General features: G+C 39.6%; 1 protein-coding gene across 6 annotated transcripts in view; it reads left to right on the plus strand.

Annotated features, from left to right (window-relative positions):
• The window catches only part of LOC149828524 (isochorismate synthase 2, chloroplastic-like), a 239,968-nt gene that overhangs the window by 13,907 nt on the left and 201,471 nt on the right, over positions 1-24,590 (plus strand). For all 6 annotated transcript variants that reach the window (XM_090017631.1, XM_090017628.1, XM_090017632.1 and 3 more), the window contains exons 3-4: positions 3,585-3,829; positions 6,613-6,730. In XM_090017631.1, coding sequence (XP_089873757.1) covers positions 3,585-3,829; positions 6,613-6,730 — 363 coding nt within the window. The remainder of the gene's footprint in view (positions 1-3,584; positions 3,830-6,612; positions 6,731-24,590) is intronic.

The raw sequence follows: 24,590 nt of genomic DNA on the forward strand, positions 1-24,590 counted from the left end.
ATTAGGTCAACACACTCGGCTAAAATCAGACTCGAATTGCTCATAACTTGGCCCATCTGACATTGGCTTGAAAGGCATGTTAAAGTCAAAGGAAGCCGTCCAAGTCAATATCTGGACCCAACAATGACAAAGTCTGACTGGGCACGGTGCCGAGGGTCTGAACCCAGTCAAGGTTTTTCCCAAAGCACATAGCCAAGTCATGACCAACATAACCATGGTGGCAGTCACAGTCAATCCATACATATTTGGAGTAGATCGAATGCAAATTTAAGTCCCAAATCTGAGTCCGTCAACATCTGTGGCTTGTGGGAGCTGGAATGAGGGCTGAGAAACGACTCAAGGGGCTCGCTGTTCAGCTTGGACCGGCTTGTGCGAAGCTTGACTTTGCTTGAAATTGAGCTCGGCGAGTCGAGCTACAAGCCAGCTCGATAAGGTAAACGAGCTGAGCAGGAACATGGCAAGTTCTCAGCTCGGCTCGTATAAGCTCGTTTTATATATTATATATTTTATAATATTATATGCATAAATACATATTATATATATTGCATATGATCTATGTATTATATATTATTGAGTTTTAAAAAAAGATCTAGCTCGTGATATGGCTGGTAACGAGCTCAAGTTCGGCTCAGCTTATGACGAGCCCAGTCAGGCCAGGGGTGTACTCTTAATGAGTCGAGTTTCCGGACCTAGCCGGAGTCACCGACTAATGGCTATGAGAGGGAGACAAATGAGTCAAGGAGGGGTCCGATTCAATTTAGACTCGGTTCATCCCGAATCGTCCAACTTTGCTTAGTCCCTGGATGGCAGGAACCGTCTCCACCTTGGAGCGAGAGAGAGAGAGAGAGAGACGTTGCATGAAAATGAAACCATGGCTTCCTTCACATTTTTTTTGAAAGGCAAGCTGAGGTTAGGCAGACCCCACCAGTTATTATTCAACATACCACCAGGGTTTTGAACCTGCAACGTCCCACAACAGGGAGACGTGCACTGACAGCTCCTACCAACCACGCGGAGCCCCCGTTGGTAAGGCTTCCTTCACATTGTTTTCACTATTGTTGTTTCTGGAGATACCGACATCACCACTTTGGTTTTGGTGGGAGCATTCCCTTAGTAGTTGATACGATACGTCTTCTCATTTCAAGGTGGGTTGCTCCTCCTTGTGTTGCAGGTATAATCTTCTTTACATAATCTCTGCTTGTTATGAAGATTAGGAAGAGTTACTCAATAGCATGATATGGTTTTGAGTTTTGATAGTCATCACGGTGTTTAAAGCTCGCTTATCCGGAAAAATAAGTTGAGTTGGGATGTTGTGCACCATGCTGCAAACATCCCAACTTCTCCAGATAAATTGGGATTTCATTCTTCCCAAGAATCGTCACATGAATAAGATATTCTTCAATCCGCTTATGCAGAACGTCCCAGCTTACCCGGTTTTACTGGATAAGTCGTGTGCATCTATACCTTCACTTAATCAGAAAACTTGGTTGGTCCTACACTTTTAGCATCGCACTCATTCAACGTCTCGCTTTTAAATATTTTGAATTTGGTGAACGAGAAAGAAGAGAAAGTCAACTTCAATAATCTTGTTTGTAGTTAGATGCATAGCGACGAATGTTTAAAATGAAAATAATGAAAACGTTTTTTCTAGTGAGAAAATGGATTTTTAAAAAAAAATGTTCTCATGTTTTCGTTGGAAAATATTGCTAAAGAATCAATTAAAGACAAAAATTAATTTTTATGGACGAAAAAATTGAAAATTTGGGAAAATAATTTCTGCAGATATGTTTTTATGGCAGGTTAAGATATCACTTATTTTTTTTAAAGCCAATAAATGTCACACTGGTCCATGCTTATTTCAAGTAATGGAAAATCGATTGCTGTAAACTGGACTGCAAAAGAATAATTAAGTTAATGTTTCATTATTTCTATAAATAGAACAGTTTTTTATTGGCCTTTGATAAATTGAAACAAAGTGAATCCTGTGTTTCAACCTACGGAGCTTGGAATCAATGCCACATTTTCCCATACTAGAAAACGGCATGTCCTCATCGTGTCATGTAGATAGCTTTCCTAATCTTTCCTAATCAGACACTAGTGATTAGTAGCTGCTCATACGTTAGGTTTTAAATGAGCGTGTTAAATGAGTTTTTCAGTCTTTTTTTAATTTATTTATAAATTCTGACCATAAAGATGTGATCTATGTACTTGATTTTATAGGGATCAACTCTTGAAGCATTCGATTAGGATACATGGGTGAGTTTTTATAAGGTTTAAAAAATCAACTATCCAAAATCTTTATTAAAATTTTAATACTTCAAATATCATTTTTGATCCAGGATTCCTCGTAAATCGACCATGTCCAACACATTTATAGGATCGGAACTGCAAAAAAAAAAACACCAAAGGGCAGAGACTACGTAAAAAAAACATCAAACGGGCAAAAAAACCCATTTAGCACGCACCTAACCTGTGAGCAGCTCTCTCTCTCTCTCTATATATATATATATATATAATTTCTCACAAATCCGTGAATAGCTTTCCTAAATTTCTCTCTACTAAAATACGTTTAATCCACAACCAATTTAGTAAATAACAACAAAAACCACAACACTCATTCCGTCATTTTACACTGACGACTCTTCTTTTATGGAGCCTACAAGCTTCAAAACGTTGGAAAGAGAAGCGTTGTTAGCTTAGTTACCTAAGAAAGGCTACGAAGCCGGGGAATTGTTGCGTGAAGTGGGTACTCCTATAAAAAAAGAGAGGTAAAATTACATTCCACCCAAAACACTTTCCTTTGTCATTTTTTAAATGTTACAGTGCAACTAATTTTTGGCTCCTTGATTCTCCTCATCTCTCCGTTATAAATAGTAAAGAAAGACAAGAAGCTTTGAGGCTTTGTTTGGAAACCCATAGATGGTGGTGTTTGTGTTGGTTCATTCACTTGTATTTGTCAAATCCGTGAGATGGAATGGGAGTTGGTCCTCTCATCTCCCAAATCCAGCATATCCTCGAGAGGACGTAGTTGCCAAAACATAGCCTAAATGTTTAATTTTGTTCGAGTTAGTCTAATCCATTGACGCAATTGTCATTTACTTCTAAACTGAAGGATTGGTCTTATCTTGATTTGAACCCACACTTTGTTTCTTACATGGAATTGCTTTTTGTCAATAGATTGCTAGTTTTATTCTGTATCTGTTATTATGAACTTATCTAATACTTGTATGAGCATCTGAAGTATGTAATGCAATCAATCACAGATAAAAAAAGGATAAATGCGAAAAGAATATAATTCTGTTCATGTTGATGTGTTGACTCATCTATTTCTTCTCAAATATGAACAGGAATGACACATTTTCATTTCTTTCCTTCTGTGTATGTGTGTGCGTGCGTGTGTGCATCTGCATGTGTGTGTGTGTCTGTGTTCCCTCATCTACAACTCTGAGGGCTCTTGATCATCTTGAGAGTCCTGGATTTCCCGTATTATATTATGTTTTAATGCCTTGTTCTTGGTTTGCGGCCATTGCAATGTGAATTGTTAATGTGGTTCAGCATATGGTTGGATGCTTTCTGGCTTGCAGGTGCCTATTCAACAACAAGTAGATGCCATTAGCTGGCTGCACTCACAATCCGTGCTTCCTTCTTGTTACTTTTCTGGTAGGAGTCCAAGGGATAAAATCAATGGTTTTGATATATCCAATGGATATAATGGTGAATATAAGAACGCGGGAGAAAAGAATGTTATTAGTGTTGCAGGGGTAGGCTCTGCTGTCTACTTTCAACGGCTAAGTCCTTTTTCATTGGATGATTGGCGGTGCATCAGGAGGTAACTGATAGATTCTTACTGTTTCTCATCTAGGCTTTTGAATTTTTTATCTTCTTTTATATACTAGCTCCAGATGGCTAATGGTGATTTATTCATCCTCTTATCTTCTCAGATTAATGGGAATGCATGGTGTACTTGAATTGTACTTTTTCTTCTGGACTGTTACTGATATTGTTGGTCATACATAGGGAATGATGTCTTGGAACATTTAAACCATTTCTTGCTTGAAAAACATAAGTGGCAAGTTTACCTGCTAGATTTGATCTAATCATAATTTCTTTGGTTATTGTGGAAATGTTGAACCTTTGTTGTTGTCATACTTCATCCTAGATGTGATGTTTTGACATTTTAGTGGATAAAACACTGAAAGCTGGGGTACAATGTAGTCATCATCCTGCTTCGTATATGACAAGAAATCTTGGATATCAGTGCCACTGTGGTTCTGTCAAATCAGGCTTGACCATCAAAATAAGTGCGGAGCAGTATAATTATCTGATAGAGAGATGCACCAAGTTTGTCAGCTCACTGCAGGTTTTCCATGAAATATTATGATCATAAATTAGCAACTATCCAACATATCTTCTGACATAAGCTAAGGTCTTGCATATTTAGATGAACCTTTAAGTCTACATGACTTCAAATTTGTGTAAAAATGGAATATGAAACAAAGTTTGTATTGCTTGTTTACAGTGTAAATAATGTGATCTTTTGAAGCTTTAAATGATAAGCGCATGATGTAATTGGTGAATGTTCCCTCTGGTCTATGCAATTATGCCTCATGACTAGATACCAATGAATATGCTCATAGGGAAAGATGACTTGGCGGTTCTGATGAGACATATCATGAAATTAGTAATAAGAATATACAAAGAGCTTTCTTTAAAATTAGTTTGAAACTTATAATAAAGAAATTAGTATAATTTTGTTCTTTTATTTAACCAATCCTGACACTTCTTGTTTTCTCATCCTAGTGCCTCCCTTTTCACCTTTAACCAATTCCTAGTGACCTGCTTCCGAACTATTTTACCTACACGAACCATCCTTTACTTTGTTAAGAGCAGCTTAAGTATGAGATGGATGTTATCCTTATTTGTTCTTCTAGGGTCAACAACTGTAACTTCTATAATTTCCTTCTCTAATTTCAAAGGGTCTTTTCTGAAAACATTTTTGAAATCAATGAATGTCCACTTCTCACAATTGGGTTTGGGTCAAGGTTGCCAAACTAGGAAGCGGAAGCAGGAAACGATACGGGAAGCGGAAGCGAGAAGCGAAGCATTTTAAAATTTATAGGAAGAGGGAAGCGAAGTATCAATTTAAAAGAAAAATATTAAAAAAAATGAAGCAATATGGTAATTGAATAGGAATCGAACAAGAAACAAATAAAAACTAAAATAAAATTGATCATTCTTATATTTCGTGATTTTTCAGTAAAAGAGTTAAATTTTTGTTAAAATCTAACAAAGATGGTAACGAATTTAAAGAAAGTACATGAAAAGTGAATGAAAGCGTGAAAGAAAATACATGAAAAGAAATGTGAGAAAAGCATATAGGAAGCATAGACCATGCATGTGAGAAGCATAGAAGAAGCGTGGGGGAATCAAGATTCCCATGAAGTTTCAGAAGCGAGGAGTATCGCGCTTCTGAAGCGAGTTTCCGGGAAGCGAGCTTCCCAGCTACTTAAGAAGCTTCCGGTAACTCTGGTTTGAGTACTGGTCAATACCTTTTTTTTCTGTAAAAAAAGTCTGCGAGAAAATTGCCTGGATTTTCACCAGCATGCTGATGACCAAAACTTATGGAAAACTTAAACTTGTTCTGGAGCCATGTTATGTAGTATGTGTTAAATAAATGCTAAAAGAATGTATTGAATTAGGATAGTGTAAGTTATGGAACAGTAGCCTATGTCATTGATTTAGCATGCATAACTTAAACTAGGTACTACAAAAAAATATACTGGTTATACCATTTTGAAGGCTATACCATTTATCAGACTGCTCAGTGAGTATAATTACTATGTTGTATATAAATTGTTCAAGTAATACTTGTGCATGCTAGTGCTTTTTCAGTGTTTGCTTTATGCGATCCTTATTTATAAGACAGTATGTTTGAGGGAAATAAATCCCTTCCTGTCTCTTGCCCTAAGATCTCTTAGATACTGCTTATCAACAATGTGTGAAAAGATGGCAAATTGACAATATGTAAAAGTTTTCATCCTTTCAACAAGTGAGCTACTATCTTCTCAGAGTTTTACTTTTCATATCTCTTCTTTCATAAACTTTAAATCTGTATTTTATTATTTTGAAGCACTGTAAGCTTTATCTGAGTTGAAATGCCAACATTTGCATCATGATCTGAAACACATTCTTAAGCATGATCTTAAGGTGGACTATGTGCTCCTTGACAAATGTTTTGGCAAGATAATACATATTGTCCACAATCTAAGTTGGACAAGAGGGTGACACAAGAGGGTGACGGCTGCCTGGTTTTCATCATCTTTATGTTACTCTTTAGCTATGTCACATAAGTGCGGGTACGACACGGCAGTTTCAAAAAACTTGGCTGCGGGAGTGCAGATATATATCTATGTATGTATATGGTATACATAAAACTGGACTTGGTTAGGGTTAACTGAGTCCAGTTTTGGACAGAAATGTACCCCGGTCAATACAGCTGCATTGGCCTTTTAGAAGAGTCTGTGTTACATAGTTCTTTAGCTTATCAATATTCATATATTTCATTGTGTTGAAGTTTATTGATATGATCATTGTTATTTGTTGATGATGAAGGTTCCTTTACAAGGACTGCCCTTTAATTCGTGCCTATGGAGCTATGCGGTTTGACCCATGGGCAAATGTTTCTTTTGAATGGCAATCCTTTGGCTCATTCTACTTCATCATTCCCCAGGTTATATGTTTTTGCTTGAAATGGGTTGCAGAAAGCCCTGAATTCTTTTTCATTGGTTAATATGTTTATATATATCAAAAGGTAAATTCTTATACAGTTAGAGCTGGTAAATGAGCTGATTGAACTGCACATGGGCTGTTTTGATTGAACTTGTTTACAGTCCAACATTTTTCTGGCTCAGTTCATCTAGCTCGGGTTAGCTGAGCTGAGATCGAGCTTGTATAAGCCTGAGCGAGATCAGCTGGGCCTGTGATGGCTTGCTTAAATAAAAAAATGGCTTTTTCCATAAGGACCAGAGTGAGAATGGAACTGCTGACCCTTTGGTTGTTAGAAAAGCAAAGAGAAAGGAGGGAGAGGAGTTAGGGTTAGAGGAGGCATAACACAAAGGAGAGAACTCACTTTCATTATCGTGAAATGAGGGTTTAATACAACAATAAGGGTCGACCCCCTTTATACATCAAAAGACAAAAAGATGAAAACACTAGTATACCCCTTCTTTATAGGGTATGTACATATTAGCCTATTAAGTTACTTTACATAACTATATAATACACTATATCATATAGACTTTCAATACTCTTCTTCAAACTTGGAAGGATGTAAAGGAATTATTGCAAGTTTGGGAAGGAAAGAACTATCATGCAAAAGAGAAAGACATTTTGTAAACACATCTACTGTAACGCCCCAAAACTTAAACTTGTGATTTTGAAAACATTAACGAAAACCCTTTTATAGATTAAAGTTTTTACTTTAAAAATCGACAACGGAAGACATTTAGAAAGGAGCACAAGTTACCAAATTCTGGGTACGTTAGCAGTAAAATTATCATTTCACATGAAACAACTACTCAAAGGAAGTCAGGAAACAAAATAATAGATTATTAATAAAATCTGCAGTTTATTACAAAATGAGCATTTTCTTATTATTCAATAACCTAAAGAAAAACTCAAAACTCAGAGCCAAGACGCCAACAGAAACAAGGACAATTTTGATCCATGTTGCATCGCGCCATCGGCCGCTTGTGAAGTCCTACTCATCACCTGCACATGAAATGGGTCAGTTTCATAACAAACAAGTAGGTACACGAATAAACAATATAGAATAAAATAAAGCAGGACATTCATGAGATAAGCAGTTTATTATATTAGAAGCAACAAGTACAATGCAATCTATTCTAGCAGGTACAACATATGCAAACTATGCAAAAATCTATTGTCTTGAAACATATATAACAACAACATTTCAAGTAGTATAAATATCAATCATCTACAACTTATTATGAAAAAGATATTCTTTAAGTTCTGATATTAATTGGTCTGTGGGTACGCACAGACACGAAACGTAGAAACAACCGAGACCGATCCGGGGGTTTATTATGTCAGGTGTTTTTCATTAACCCAGATGGCTGACTGAGCCTGCTCCTAAAGGGACGGTCAGTGACCTAGAGAGTAAATCCCCAAAGGCATTCGTAGCCCATGGATGCATCAAATTTCTACAGAAGTGCCTGGGAGTTACCACCCAGGATAATTTATGGTAATCCCCATGGTTTTAAAACTCGCCGAGTCAACTCGGTGACTCGGCTGACTCGGCTCGGCTCGACCCTCCAACGAGTCAACTCGGCAAGCTAAACTCGTTCTGCGAAAACTCAGCCTTGACTCAGGCTAACTTGGGTTGACTCGGGCTGACTCGGGCGAGTTTTGGGCACTTTTTTCTTTTTTCATTTTTCAAAGGCTATGGGCAATTTTTTCATATGTAAGTGTTCATTTTTCAAAGAACAAATAACATAATAACAATAGGCTTACCAACTTAATATAAAATCACAAAATTAGTAAAAGTCAATCAAATTTCACATGTCCATCATTCATTCCTTTTGGTAGCTCCAGGTAAGGAATCAAACCTAGTACCCCTCAATGAACATAGAGTGAATCCACTAATCCAGCTAACATAACTGATCCCTCATGCAACCATCTCTGTGACCTACACAATAGTTGGCAGCCAGCCTGTTCAAAACCAACAACATAAAATGCCCACATTTATCATTAATATATATATATATATATATATATATATATATATACATCACAGCATTCTCATTATCCAAAGCTTATATGCATTTTTGTGCAGATATATAAGGCATGGTCCAATCAACTCTACATCAGAAACACACTTACAAATATCAAGATAAAGTTCAATGTTCCCAAAATTTTGTAAGGATTTTCTGAGGCCCGGCAACACAACAGCTATGTCCATATATTCAGGATGTAAACCATGATCGAGCATGGCTATTATTGCTCCTGCTTGTGTAGTTTTTTTAGTAAATGTGAGATTTGAATTAAGAGCAGTTTTACTTGATGTTATTTTACTTATTAATCAATTAAACTAGTAATTAAGTCATTCTACAAACCTTTATATGTTTAAATGACAATTTATATATTGTCTTTGTTTTAAAATCAAAAGTTAACAAAACCCGGTCCGAGTCACCGAGTTGACCCGCCGAGTCACGAGTCAATAAAGAACGAGTCGAGTTCCGAGTCACGGGTTTTAAAACCTTGGTAATCCGAATTCCCCTAATTCCAATGACTCGGGAAGCCGAGTCTTTTGCCCGTGGGGTGGTTGTTAACAACCTGTCTATCAGAGTTTTTATACCATCCATCCTTTCCCTTGATAAACCGTGAAGGTCGAATAGTTTCGATGGAGGTTTCTTAACCGCCGCCCCATTCTACATGCTCTGGTCTGTTAGACCCACTCGAGCATCTTGCCTATGAAGGCGAGTTGTCACCATTTATGTGATCTCAGCATTTATGCTATATGCACGCTTTGAGGTTGCCACAACCTCATCATCCAAACATCGTAACACCAATGTGACGTACTTGTCTAAAAGTACGGTCGTACCTACCTGAAGGTATGACTACGATGAGAGGGCAAACATTTAATATCTTGCAATTCCTTTAGTTCATACATGTCATGCATTGCTCTTTGAAATTACATGTTCATGATTGGCTTTGTTTTGCATTGGTGCACGTACATTTGGCACATTAGTCTCGTGTTATAAATGACACATTGCTATGGTTTTTGTACGTGATGCATTGATGGCCTAAATGGACCATCATCGGCCTGGAGGGTCGTGAACTTGGTTGTTTTTCATATTTATGTAAATGCACCACTTAAACCACACAAGTTGGTATTGCACACTACTGCACTGTTCTTGTTGTCCTCACGGGCTGGAGTCCCGTAAGGGTCCTCGCAGAGGTGGATGCGAGCTTTTACCTTTACTTTTGCATATGGTGTTGCAAAACTTAAAGAATTGACTTTTAATAAAATATTATAATTAAGAACAATGTAATATACGTACTGAGATCTCCTGTCTAAAGAATAAGCATCTTAAATGTTCGATTTTTGGGGACCACGATGATACGAAAACTTCGTGTGCTTTACTTTCACCCCTGAACCTGTATTGAGGTTCTTTCTCCTGGCCACGGTTTTAGGGAGAGTTCGCCACTTTACCTGGGGGTGGTGTGTTTTGACACAACTGTTGTATTTGGTACCAAGTGTCACTTGTGGGTGTGGAGTGTCCCTAGTGTCCTCGACATTGGATGTGGAGGTCTAATGTTCCGAAGGTGATTCGGTCGAGGGCTAAGTTTTAAACCCAGTAATAAATTACAAAATTACGTCTTAAGCTACCCTATAAACCTAACTTGACCTTCGGGAAATTGTACCCGCTTTGTGTATTCGCGGGCAGCGGTAATTAAAAAGAGGAACTTAATTTGCATACATTTAATAGGGCATGCATATGGAAAAGAAAACTTTAATGAAAGACAATAAGGTATTCATACATTGCACATAACTCATGCATAATCCTGCTATGCATTAGGACATGCATATTCCACTTGTTCCCTTAATTGTTACATGTTGTTGGATGTGTGATGGTTAATTTTTAATGCATGTTGACTGCCTTGTTCACTTAAATTGAAATTTTTGCTGTTGATTAAGGATCTTGTATGCTTAATAAATGCTGCATGAATGCTAAAATTGCATCATGTAATTGTCATAATTGCATTCCTCTAAAAAATTATATGAAATCGTATCTGTGTTCTTTATGCTCACTTATTTTCATTAAAGAGATCTGTACGCAAAATTCTTCGGATTTCTGACCCCCCTTTATATGGTTTTTCGTAGGATAAGGAAATCAGTGAAGCGACTGGCGTCTGAGAAAGTCACGGGTGTCACGCACTTGCTAGATAGATCACAGATGGACAACGTGCCTCTACTTTTATTTTCTTTTCTTTTCGCTTATTTGTTATTGCACTCTGAATAGTTCATTTATGCAATTGTCTCTAGACTTATTTGTAGTATTTCAATAAAGGGTTGGTTTGGTTTGGACGATAGGTGTAAGCTCTCTTGTGGGTGATTGTTTTATCCAATTGGGAGTGAAACTGTAAAGGCCTCGGGTTTCTGGGAAGGTTTCCGCAATGGTTTAAAAAGAAAGAAAAAATCCGCATTTTTAAGGGGTGTGAGTTGAGGTCGTTACACGCCAGCCCCCCTCTCAGACCTCCGACGACCAACAAAGAGAGAGACTAGGGGCGGCAAGAGCCATCGGCCCCCTGGCAAGCAACAGAGGTGGGGCAAGGGCAGCAGGGGCCACTGACCACCTGCTGACCCTCAGGCAAGCCCTAAAGGAGAGGGGAAGGAGTGGCAGGGGCCACTTGCCGGACCCTTCCCGCACACAGAGAGAGGGAGGAAGGCGCGACAAGGGGATTGCCGACCTCTCGTCGGCCCTCCGATAACCCATAGGAAAGGGAAGGTGTTGCAGGGGCCACTGCCCCCCTGCCGACTCTCCGACAATCCTTAAAAGAGAGAGCGGGACAACAAGGGGGAGGGGGGGCCTTCGGCCACCTGCCGACCCTCCGATGTACATAGAGGGTCCGGAAGGGCGCGGTAGGGGCCATCGACCTCCTGCCGTCCTCCCAGCGAGACAACAGAGGGAGTGGGAGGGCACGACAGGGGTCGTGGGCCCCCTCCCGGCAAGCCCTCAGGGAGAGGGAAAAGAGAGAGGGCACGACAGGGGCCATCGGCCTTCTGCCGGCCTCTTGGCGAGACGACATAGAGAAGGAGGAGAAGGGAGAGGCACGGCAGGGGGCCAACGGCCTTCTGTCGGCCTTCCGGCAACAGAGGAAGAAGAAGAGAAGGGAAGGGCGTACCTGGGAGGGGATCAGCGTTGTCGGGGCTGTCACGTGCAGGGAATGAGGGAGCTGCAGGCGTACCGGTGAGGTGGCCAACCATGGCAACTTCGAGGGTTACGAGAAGGGGGAACCGACGCGAGGAGAGCGAGGAAGAGGAAGAGAGGAGCGTCGTTGAGAGCCCACCCTCCCCTCCTGCGATGCTCTTAAAGAGCTCGGGGGCGATATTTGGGGAAAACCTCAAGGGTTTCCCTTATCCAGTCGAGCGGGGGGGGGGGGGGGGGGAAGATGGCACGGCGGTGTGCGGCGCACAGGGGAGGGTTTTTTTAAAAACTCTCACCCTTGCATCGGGTTTTTTTCAACCCTAACGAATATGAGACCTGGTCGGGTCCAGACCCGACCCGACCTGGATTCAATTTTTTTTTTATGTGCGTTTTACATCTACACTCTGCTTCTTGGAACTGACATGCTCCAAAGCTATAATCTCATCTTCATAAGCCCTTCTTGTATAATGGCAATCTATCTCAATGTGCTTAGTGCGCTCATGAAACTCTTGATCTTTTAAAATATGAATAACACTTATATTGTCACAATATAGTTGAGTTTTATTTTCACATGGAATTCTCAATTCCTTTAATAACCATCGAATCCAAATAATCTCAGTCACAACTTGAGCCATCGCTCTGTATTCGGCTTTTGCAGTGAACAATGCAACTCTTTGCTGCTTCTTGCTTTTTCACGAGATCAGGGAGCTTCCAAGGAAAACACAAAACCCTATAGTGGAAAGTTGACCTTTAGTGGAACCTCCAAAGTCAGCATCACAGAAGGCTCTCAACTCTTTATCAGATGAAGACGAGAAAAACATGTTATAGTACATCGAATCTCTAACATACCTCATGATCCTGAGTACGGCTGCTAAGTGAACTGATTTGGAGCATTCATAAATTAACTCACTACATGAACTGCATGAGTTATATCTGGTCTGGATATAGTCAAGTATATAAGGCTCCCAACTAACTGTCTGTACACTTCAGGATCCTCTAGTTCAACACCATCAATTGCTTTCATCTTCAAGTTTGCCTTCATGGGAGAATTTACTTGTTTGGAGTCATCTGTCAATATTGCTTTCATAACCAAATCTTTAGCATACTTAGGTTGGGACAAGTACAATCCCCTAGGGGAGTATGTAAATTCAGGTCACGCCACCAGATCTTCACAAGAGAGAAGACAAGGGAAAAGAGAAGAAAAGAGGTTGCAGAAAAATATTCTCCACAAACTATTCTCATGGGTTGTGGGTTACTTTTATATCAAGAATAAAATTGTAACGCCCCCAAAATCTCGGACTTGCGACTTTTTATGAAAATTTTGAAAGCCTTTCAAGAAGAGTTTTAAAAAAATAGTTCAGCGAAAAATGGTGTTTGAAATAACAAGTCAACGGACCTTGGGCGTATTATGAGTGAACCTTTTCCATTATACAATGGATTTGTAACTCCGTACATTCATTGAAACTAGATAGATTCAAAACGAGGTTTTAAAGTTTATACAAAAATTGGAATTTCAAAGAAACCCTTATATAAAAAATGTTCTCAGTAGTGAAACGTTAGGGAAAGAGTCTCATCTTGATATCATCACGTTATCGAGTCATCGCTTGTCGTTCCGACCTAATCATCACCTGTACCCATGAAACAGGGTCGGATCGATAAAAATCTGGTAGGTGCATAGATATAATAATTTAGAATAAGACTAACATGTGCATAGTTCCATTTGTAATATGCAGTTCAGAATAAGTAAAAATAAGCATGCTAATCTTGTTTCTGTATCGTTTCAATTTTATCAGATGTCTCCGAAGAGTAAGCAAAATGAGCATAATGAGCATGCTAACAAAATTCAGAACCAAACTAACATATACATTGTTCCTTTTGCGGTATATAAGTCAAAATAAGTAAAATAAACACGATAACTTTATTTCGATATTAACTGTCCCGAGGGTACGCACAGGAGAAACGTAGAAACTGTTAACATATGTATCGATATATATATATATATATATATGTATGTATTCCTTCTTTTACACCACAATACCCAATAGAGGTATTATGGTCTTTTCACGTAAATACCCGATAGGGGTATTTATTTCCTTCCTTTTTTCTGTATTTCTTTTTTTTTATTTTCTTTATTTTAAGCCACATGGGGGGCCCCACCATAGTCGTTGGGGCCCCCAACGACTCTGTTGGGAGGCCCCTTGTGGTCCCTTGAGTGTATAAATAGAGGCTCTCCCCTTGTGCTTTGTATCCTCTTTTAGAGCTTTTCCTTTAATAAAAAGAGTGTGTCTTTTTTATGTGTAGCCTTCTTGTAAGGCCTTTTCGTATTATCCCTTAGTGGATTGCCTCTTTGTGTGCCTTTGTGCCAAGTCCATTGTTGGACCTTGTGAATGCACTTGCATTCTTGATTCGTCCGCATACTTTATTACATGGTATCAGAGCCACTCGACTCTTGTAAGGTGAAGTCGTGACTGCCTCTCTTCTCTATTCTCATACTTCCTTATTGGAGCAATGGAGGCCAAGATCGACCTATCATTCAAGCTAAATGGAAAAAATTACATGACGTGGGCATTCACAATAGAGAATAATCTTAAAGGAAAAAAAACTTTGGGGTTATGTAATGGGGTCCGTTTCGGAACCACAACTTGAGCTCACCAAGATTGAAGGAGGTCAAGAAAAAGCTCTTCAGGGAGATGCTTACCTCAAAGCAATTGAAGACCATCAATGACAAATGGAGGATTGGGAAAACATCCATGCAAAAATCCTACCATGGTTTATGAACAACGTTGAACTCATGGTACGTGCAAATATTGCTAAATTTCGCTGAGCCAATGAAGTTTGATTTTTTATGAAGGGTATGTATACCCAAAAAGATCTTGCAAGAGCCTATTTTTTGCAAGAGAAAGTTAGAACTACGAAACAAGGGGATATGAGCATCCAAGATTACTATAGTGCTCTAAACCCTTTATGGGATGAATTGGCTCTTTTAGAGCCTAAATTGTAACGCCCCAAAAATTTTAACCTTAATTTTAATTCAAATATTGAAATTTCGAGGCCAATTTTTTTTATAAGTATAAGTAAATTAGATCTTATAATGCGGAAACGATTTTTAAAAACGGTTAAGACTTTGGACGCGGTTACACTAAAGATAACAATCAAATCAAAATGTACGGGATATACACATTTCAAACCACGTACAATATAAGACTGAAATATGAAGAGTTTTAATTTTATTTCAAATTAGAGTATGAAAACAATACTTCAGTCTTTACATGATCAAGTACTTAAAACGAAAAGATCATGAATACAAAGATCGCAAGGTAAGAGTGGACCCTCGAGGATGCAGCTCGACCAACCCTTTGCTCCAACTACTCATCATACTTTACCTGCATTACCTGTCCCCTATAAAACGGGGCCAAACTCACTAAAGTCTAGTAAAGCAACCCAAACTCAAACTTAAAGAAAACATATCAAGCATTTAAAGGTAAATATATATTATTCATCCATCGTCAAGTGATAGACAAGGGTAAAGAAGCAGAGAGGAGAGAGAACGGGTGAGGGCTTTTGCCCCTCGCCCGAGGCGCCTGTGCCTTTTTTAAAAGGCACAGGCTTCTCGAATAATCGAGAAGCTGGGTCCGGGCTGGGCTCGGATCCGATACCGCAGACCGATCGAGGCACGTGTCTGACACGTGTCAGACTCAATTTTTTTTAAGTGGACTTTACATACCACCTAGGATAATTTTTGGTAGCCCAGTTCCCTAACTTCGATGAATGGGGACACCGAGTCATTTGCTCGAGGAGTGTAATTGTTAACAACCTGTCTATCGGAGTTTTTGTACCATCCCAGCTTCTCTTTTGACTAAACCATAACAACGAATGAGTATGTTAGGTTCTATTTTAACTGACGACCCATTGTACATGCTCTAGTCTTTCAAACCAACTCGTGCATCTTGCATGTGAAGGCGATCATTACCATTTATGTGATTTCCTTTTCATCATTGTGCATTGCACGCTACGAGCTTACCATAAACCTCTCATCCAATCATCGTAGTACTAATATGTTGCGAATATCTGATAGTACCGTTACGATGAGAGGGTATTGGTTTCTCAAAAAAAACCCCAACATCATTTAGAAATCTCAAAGTTTCGATAATCACTATTTATGTGATTTCCCTTTTTATCATTTTGTATTTGCATGCTACGAGGTTACCATAAACCTCTCATCCAATCATCGTAATACTAACATGTCGTGCATGTGTGATAGTGTCGTTACGATGAGAGGGGTATCGGTTTCTCAAAAGAAACCCCCAACTTTGGTTAGAAAGTCTCAACTTCCCGTACTCTTGGCCGGGGGTATCCGAGTCATTCGGATATCGAACAAAGTTTGTATGTACTTCTTCCTGCCATGTAGGTTTGAGGAAAAAGCTTGGAAGTGGATAAGCAACTGTCTGGTGTTCGTTTTTGCTTTTCAAAACCACACACATTTCAAATACTGGAATCTCAAAAGAAATCCCTTTTCTTTAAAGATTTGGCAGACATGCGCAAATCCGCATCTTTAAAAAGAACAAGCATCATACAGGGTAGGGAAGAGTACGCAAAATTGCGTACCTTACAAGGTTGTATATATGTATTGTTGAAGACGACTAGGGTTTCACGCAAATCAGAAGAGAGAGAGAGAGAATCATCTATTTTTTTTTAATTAGGTCTAATCTCACTTAAATAGAGAGATTAGACACACCTTATTTACAATAATGCCCCTGTCGCATATGAGTAGTTTACTAAACCACTCATATGCGACGACTACTTCTTAACACTCCTCAAGCTAGATCATATATATCAATAATGCTCAGCTTGTCACAACATTTCACAAAATTTGAACTCGCTAAAGGTTTTGTGAAGACATCAACAATTTGGTTCTCTGAAGATATGTGCTTGGTGCAAATGTACCCAGTCTGGACCAGGTCACGCACATAGTGACAATCCACCTCAATATGCTTTGTCTGTTCATGAAATACTGAATTATTAGCAATATAAGTAGCAACTCTATTATTACATATCATCTTTGTTGAGAATAGGTGGTTTTAGGTTAAGTTATCTTATATTAGAGTTTTTCTGAAATTTTGTTCTCATAAGGACCTAGTTGTAATTCTTCCTTTTTTTGCCTCTCTCTATTTAATATAGAGAGGAGCCCTAATCTAATTAACGTGTTTTAGTTTTCTGTGCAGCCGTCTCTCTCTCTCTCTCTACACAGGTGGCTGCCTCCTTCTGCATGGTATCAAAGCCCTCGATCTCGGAAGCGTGATCACGAAGAGGACTGATCTTCACCAACGAAAAAAAAAAATTCAGATTGCGTGAAAAATCAGGTTTGCTGTTGCACTCGTGTGGAAGATCTGATAACAGATCTGGGATGTTACCCAGATCTGTCGTCAGATCTAAAGATGGAGCTTCTGTCGTGATTTCCTGGAGCCGTAACCATTTCCTTTGGATTTTTTTTTTTGGTTTTGTTTTGTCATCTCCTGTCGTGATTCTCTGGAGATTGACAAGTTCCTGCTGGTGGTATCCTACCGTGATTGATGTGCCGTGATTGACGAGTTCCTGCTGTTCCTGCCGTGATTGACTAGTTTGGGTCACGCAGCAGGCTTCTGTGCTGCTGCGTGTCAGCCGTGAGCTGTTGGCTGTTCCTGCTGTTGACTAGTTTGGGTCACGCAGCAGACTTCTGTGCTGCTGCGTGTCAGCCGTGAGCTGTTGGCTGTTCCTGCTGTTTGGGCCACACAGCAAGCTCCTGTGATGCTGCGTGCCAGCCGAGATTGTTATGTTTTCTGTGCTGATTGCGTGCCTGCCGTGATTCTGGAATTTCTTTTCTGTGTTAGCTGCGTGTGATCGAGATATGATTGCTCTATTTAATTGTCTTCTGAAGACTTATTGGTCGTTATGCTTTATATGTTTGGGGAACAACAGTTGTCGTGTTCATCTGTGCTGCAACTGAATATTATTGTTGGTCGTGGTGTGTTTGGGTGCAGCAATGGTCTTAACTCTCTGCTGGGGTGAGTTGTGTTTCGTGCTGTATTAGTTTCAGCTATACATTTGTCGTGGAAGCAGCAGGAGTGATTACCTGCTGGTTGTGGACTGTTTTGTGGAAACAGCAGGGCTGCTTCCTTATAGTGGTGGAAAACTCTACTTAAATACTTGTTGTTCTAGAGAACAGTATGGCTGAAAGTTCGAAATATGATTCGAAAATGGAACAGATTGGGGAGTATAAGGCGTTTGCCAACCCCTTCGCGTATGGCTCTTCTGTTAGGTTGAATGAAACCAACTATGCCAGGTGGTCCAGAACTTTTATGATGTCGGTATCTGGACATCGTCGAAAACACATTTTGTTGGAAGGCGAACCCATTGAGAAATTGGGAAAATATGTTACTTGGGATGAAGATAATGACATAGTTATGTCATGGATCATGAATAGTGTCGAACCTCATATTGCAGATGGATTGATCTATTATAATACAGCCAAACTGATGTGGGACAATCTTCGTGATACATACTCACAAGAAACGAATGTGAGTCGTATCCTACAAGTCGAACAGGAAATATATAATTTGCAACAGGGAGATCAGACCTTGGCCCAGTACTATGCCTCTGTCAAAGCTGCGTTTGAAAGACTTAATGCTCACAGACCTCTTTGTTGCTCGAAGCAAAAGGATCATCAAGAACAAACCATGGTTGCTCGTTTTCTTACAGGTCTTTCTTCAGATTTTTTTGTTGCAAAAGTTCAAATGTTGACTGGATCAGAGGTTCCCACTCTTGCTGATGCTTACAATCGTCTGAGTAGACTTGCGATCTCTCTGCCACAATCTCAACAAATAACTCAGTCATCTGCTCTTGTTGTCCCATCTAGTTATGGGCGTGGAAATATTCAGAATATCAGAGGACAAGGACGTGGACGTGGGCGTGGTATGGGAGGCAGAAGAAAGCTTCAATGTACATTCTGTGGAAAATCTGGACATTTAGAAGATCGTTGCTGGGATAAGCTGTAATGAAATATGCGGAAACGTAAAGTATGTCCTACAATGGACATTCACACATAGAAATCAAAGAACAAGTCCAAAAGAGGACATACACAAAAGCCAATAATGGCTAGAAAGCATAAAATCTTATAAATGCACTAAAGGGCTTGAAGAAGCCACTCCTTACAAAGGGGGAGACCCCACTTATTTATAGGCAAGAGAGGAGTGAGGGAGGATTAGAGAAAAGCAAGAGAGAGGGACCATTGGGAGTCCCAACAAGGAGTCGTTGGGCTCCCAACGGTCACAATTGTGACCGTTGGGGGCCCAACGACTCTTGGTTGGGGCCCCCAATGGCTGTGCATTAAATGCACAAAAAGGAACAAAAAAAGACAAAAAAGGAAAAGGAAAAAATAGAAAAAGAAAAAGGAAAAAGGAAGAAAAAGAAAAAAGACTAAAATGCCCCTATTGGGCGAGATTACAGAACTACCCCTTATCGGGTAGTGAATGATAAATATATATATATATATATATATATATATATATATATATAAATATATATTACATATATTTTAACACCCTCCCTCAAGCTTTACGGGGATACAACGGAAAGCTTGTTGAGAAGAAACATGAAACGAGGAGCAGCAAGAGCTTTGGTGAAGAAGTCCGCCAACTGGTACTCGGATGTGACGTATGGCAGTGCTATGGTTCCTTTTAGGTATTCATCTCGAACATAGTGGCAGTCCATCTCAATGTGTTTAGTACGCTCATGGAAGGTGTGGTTGCTTGCAATATAGATAGCACTCTTGTTATCGCAACACATCTTCAAAGGAATTGAGATGACGATGCCCATATCACAGAGGAGACTTCTAAGCCACACAAGCTCCATGGTTGTAGTGGCCATTGCACGATATTCCGCTTCAGTTGAGGACAATAATACTTTATGTTGCTTCTTGCATCTCCAAGAAATCATAGAGTCACCTAAGAAAACACAAAAACCAGTGGTTGAAACTCTATCATTGGGATTTCCTCCCCAATCAGCATCTGTATAAGCAATTAAATCAAGGGATGATGAGGAGGAAAGAAAAACTCCCTTAGTTATGGTGTTTTTAATATATCTGACAATCCTTAAGACTGCACTCATGTGCACAGTTGTAGGAGCATGTTGAAACTGACTGACAGAGTGAACGGCATGAGCTACGTCTGGCCGAGTGATGGATAAGTATGTCAGAGACCCAACGAGTTGACGGTAGGGAGTAGGATTCTCGAGAAGTGTCCCATCTTCCAGCCTGAGCTTTGCATTGATAACCTCAGGGGTTTCTGTCTTCTTATCATCCGAAATTCCAGACTTGGCACAAATGTCAGCAGCAAGTTTCATTTGAGAGAGAATATAACCCCTGGGAGAGTATGCAACTTCAATACCTAGAAAATATCTTAAGAAACCAAGGTCAGACATGTCAAAATTTTCTTTTAAAATTTTCTTATTCTCATGGATTCCTTGCTCATCACTTCCAGTGATGATCATATCATCAACATATAGTAGTAAAATAACTACAGAAGACCCTGCACTTTTCACAAACAACGCAGTGTCAGTATAACATGAACGAAAATTTAAGCTAGTCATTATATTGCTAAATCTGTCATGCCAAGCTATCGGAGCTTGTTTTAACCCATATAGTGCCTTTTTTAGTTTAAGAATTTTGTTTTCACCAATAGATACTCCAGGTGGAGGATCCATATAGACCTCTTCACTTAGTTCACCATTAAGAAATGCGTTCTTAACATCCAATTGATAGATAGGCCATTTTTTAACGGATGCAACCGCAATAAGAGTCCTAACACTAGTCATTCTAGCTACAGGAGCAAAAGTTTCTTCATAGTCTATTCCGTACTCTTGAGCATATCCTTTGGCTACCAACCTACCGAAAATCTGGACATTTAGAAGATCGTTGCTGGGATAAGCATGGTCGGCCAACCTCTTCTTCATTAAAGTCATATACTCCTAAAGCAAATGTAACTACTATCGAGGCTACAAATGTACAAAAGAATATTGATGAAAATGAGAGTAGTATCACTCTTAGTCGTGCCGAATATGATGAGCTCATAGCTCGTCGACCTTTGAGTTCCAATCCTCCTGTAGCTGGTGTTGCATATTCAACCGGAAATCATCTTCATCCGACTGATAGTAAGTGGGTTATTGACTCTGGTGCATCCAGACATTTGTGTGGCAATTCTCGTGTTTTTTCAGATCTAAAGGATATTAAGGCTCAAATTGGAGTCTCCTTAGCCGATGGGAGCTCCTCCCCGGTTGTTGGTCTGGGAAATATTTCAATATCCTCCTCATTACAGTTGAAAAATGCTCTTCATGCTCCAATTTTTTCTCAAAGTTTACTTTTTGTTAGTTGTCTTATAAAAGAACAAAACTGTAGAGTAATATTTGATCAAATGGGTTGTCATTTTCAGGATTTGCTGACGGGGAAGAAGATTGGTGGAGGCTATGAAGAAAATGGAAATTACTACCTACATCATCCAATGGGTACTGTCCATGCTGCAGTGGAACATTCATTCAATCCTGTTCAGTGGCATCGTCGTCTTGGTCATCCTTCTTTGTCAAAGCTTCGGTCGGTCTTTCCTCAGATTCCTTCCACCATATCATTTCAGTGTGAGGCATGTCAGTTGGGCAAGCATCATCGAAGTTCGTTCCATTCGAGTCAGAGTCAGTCTAGTAATAAAGTTTTTGAACTTCTTCATGCAGATGTATGGGGTCCTAGTAAGATTCCTACTAGGACTCAGTGTCGTTACTTTCTTGTTATTGTTGATGATTTCTCTAAGTTGTCATGGGTATTTTTAATAAAAGAAAGATCTGAAGTTCCAAGTATTATCAAATCTCTAATTCTTGAAATAAAAACTCAGTTTGAATCTATTGCCAAGATTGTTCGCACTGATAATGCTCTCGAGTTCAAATCAAAAGGTCTGTTACAATTTTACCAAGATCATGGCATCCAACCTCAAACTTCCTGTGCCTATTCATCTCAACAAAATGGGGTGGCTGAGCGAAAACATCGACACCTCCTTGATGTTGCCAGGACCATTATGATTCAATCCAATGTTCCTACGTCATACTGGGGTGATGCGATTACCACTGCTTGCTATCTGATCAACCGCATGCCTTCGTCTTCTGTGGGTGATCAAATTCAATTACATATCCTAAAACCTAATGCTCCACTTTTCCCTTTATCACCAAAAATATTTGGATGTGTTTGATTTGTACACAAACTTGGCCCTGACCGTGATAAATTAGCCTCTCAAGCTACAGAATGCATATTTATCGGTTATCCAAAAAATCAAAAGGGCTATCGATGTTATGATCCTATTTCTCGCCGAGAGTATGTCAGTGCGGATGTATCTTTCCTGGAATCCTCTCCATTTTACTCTATTTCCAGTTCCTCGTTGCAGGTTGATCCATCTGAGTCTTTTCCATTACCTATACCTCCTTTTCCTTTGGAATCTATGCCCTCATTACCGAACCAAACTTCATCCACTTCCAGATTTAATAATCCTCCATTGGTATATGTGCGTAGAGCTCCACTTCCGCAAGAGCCTTCATCTTCTTCTTCTCCTGAGGTAAGTTCTACTGACAATAGTGATCTCCAGGATGATGATAACAGGCCTATTGCTCTACGAAAGGGGACAAGACAATGTACCTTATATCCCATATCTCATTTTGTCTCCCATGCCAGAATTGGACATCAGATGAAGTCTTTTATTTCAGCCTTATCTGCTGAAACTATTCCTCTGAACTATCAACAGGCAGAACTTGATACTCGCTGGAAGCTGGCTATGCAAGAAGAAATGACAGCATTAATATCTCAGCATTCCTGGGATCTAGTTGATTCCCCAGCAGATGCTGACATTGTTGGATGTAAATGGGTATATACAATAAAGTACAAATCTGATGGTTCTATTGAAAGGTACAAGGCCAGATTAGTCACGAAAGGGTATACTCAGACATATGGAATTGACTTCTTTGAAACTTTTTCTCCTGTTGCACGGATGGGTACCATCCGTCTTGTTCTTTCAGTAGCTGTTCAGCATGGTTGGAGCTTATGCCAATTAGATGTGAAAAATGCATTTCTATATGGGGATCTATCTGAGACCGTTTACATGCAACAACCTCCGGGGTTCGAGGTTGAGGGGGAGTGTCAAAAGGTGTGTAGATTGAGAAAGGCGATTTATGGCTTGAAACAAAGTCCTCGTGCATGGTTTCAAAAGTTGTTTGAAGTGATGTCAAGCTTTGGCTTTAATAGATCAGCAACATATCATACACTTTTTATAAAAAAAACTAGCTCTGGCATTGTTGTTATGGTGGTATATGTGGATGACATTATTCTTACAGGAGATGATGTGAAAGCTATTGAAGCCACAAAGGCTCATCTTCAAAAACACTTTGTTACAAAAGATCTTGGTTCACTCAGGCATTTTCTGGGTATAGAAGTTGCTAGGAGCCGAGAAGGGATGGTTTTGTCTCAACGGAAGTATGTTCTTGACTTATTAAAGGAAACGGGCATGTTGGGAGCTAAACCAGCAAATATTCCCATGGACCATAAAGTTCAGTTGTTTGAAGAAGGGTCAAAACCAGTTGATAGCAAAAGCTATCGCTCCCTAGTAGGGAAGTTATTATATGTAACTGTGACCACGCCGGGTATTGCTTTAGCAGTAAGCAAAGTTAGCCAGTTTATGGACAAACCAACTGAGGTACACTGGAATGCAGCCATAGTGATTCTCAGATATCTAAAATCCTCTCCTGGAAAGGGGTTATTGTTCAGGAAAGGTGGAACTCTGGAGATAGTAGCATATTCTGATGCTGACTATGTTGGATCTGTAGTAGATAGAAAGTCTACCACAAGATTCTGTGTGTTTTTGGGAGACAACTTGATTTCATGGAGAAGTAAGAAACAAAATGTGGTTTCCAGGTCGAGGGCAGAATCAGAATATCGGGCTATGACCCAAACAACTGCTGAATTGATATGGGTTCGCACTGTTCTTCATGATCTTCAGGTGAAGGTTTCCTCTCCAATGACCATGATGTGCGATAACAAAGCGGCAACATATATAGCAAACAATCTTGTCTTTCATGAGAGAACAAAGCACATTGAGGTTGATTGTCACTATGTAAGAGATATGATTCAAGCTGGTCATATCACTACCAAATACCTAAAGTCGGAAGACCAAGTTGCAGATATGTTTACAAAGCCTCTTGCTAGGCCAAATTTTTCAAAGTGTTGTGACAAGCTGAGCATGATTGATATCTATGCTCCAGCTTGAGGGGGAGTGTTGAGAATAGGTGGTTTTAGGTTAAGTTATCTTATATTAGAGCTTTTCTGAAATTTTGTTCTCATAACGACCTAGTTGTAATTCTTCCTTTTTTGCCTCTCTCTATTTAATATAGAGAGGAGCCCTAATCTAATTAACGTGTTTTAGTTTTCTGTGCAGCCGTCTCTCTCTCTCTACACAGATGGCTGCCTCCTTCTACAATCTCCATAGGTAATGAGACTTTCACTTGAAGATCAGTCAACACAGATTTAACCCACATCATCTCAGCAGCAGTTTGAGCCATAGCTCGATATTTTGTCTCAGCGCT

The sequence above is a fragment of the Nuphar pumila genome, chromosome 9 (assembly GCF_984573655.1).
Source record: "Nuphar pumila chromosome 9, dmNupPumi1.hap1.1, whole genome shotgun sequence".
NCBI classification, from domain to species: Eukaryota; Viridiplantae; Streptophyta; class Magnoliopsida; order Nymphaeales; family Nymphaeaceae; genus Nuphar; species Nuphar pumila.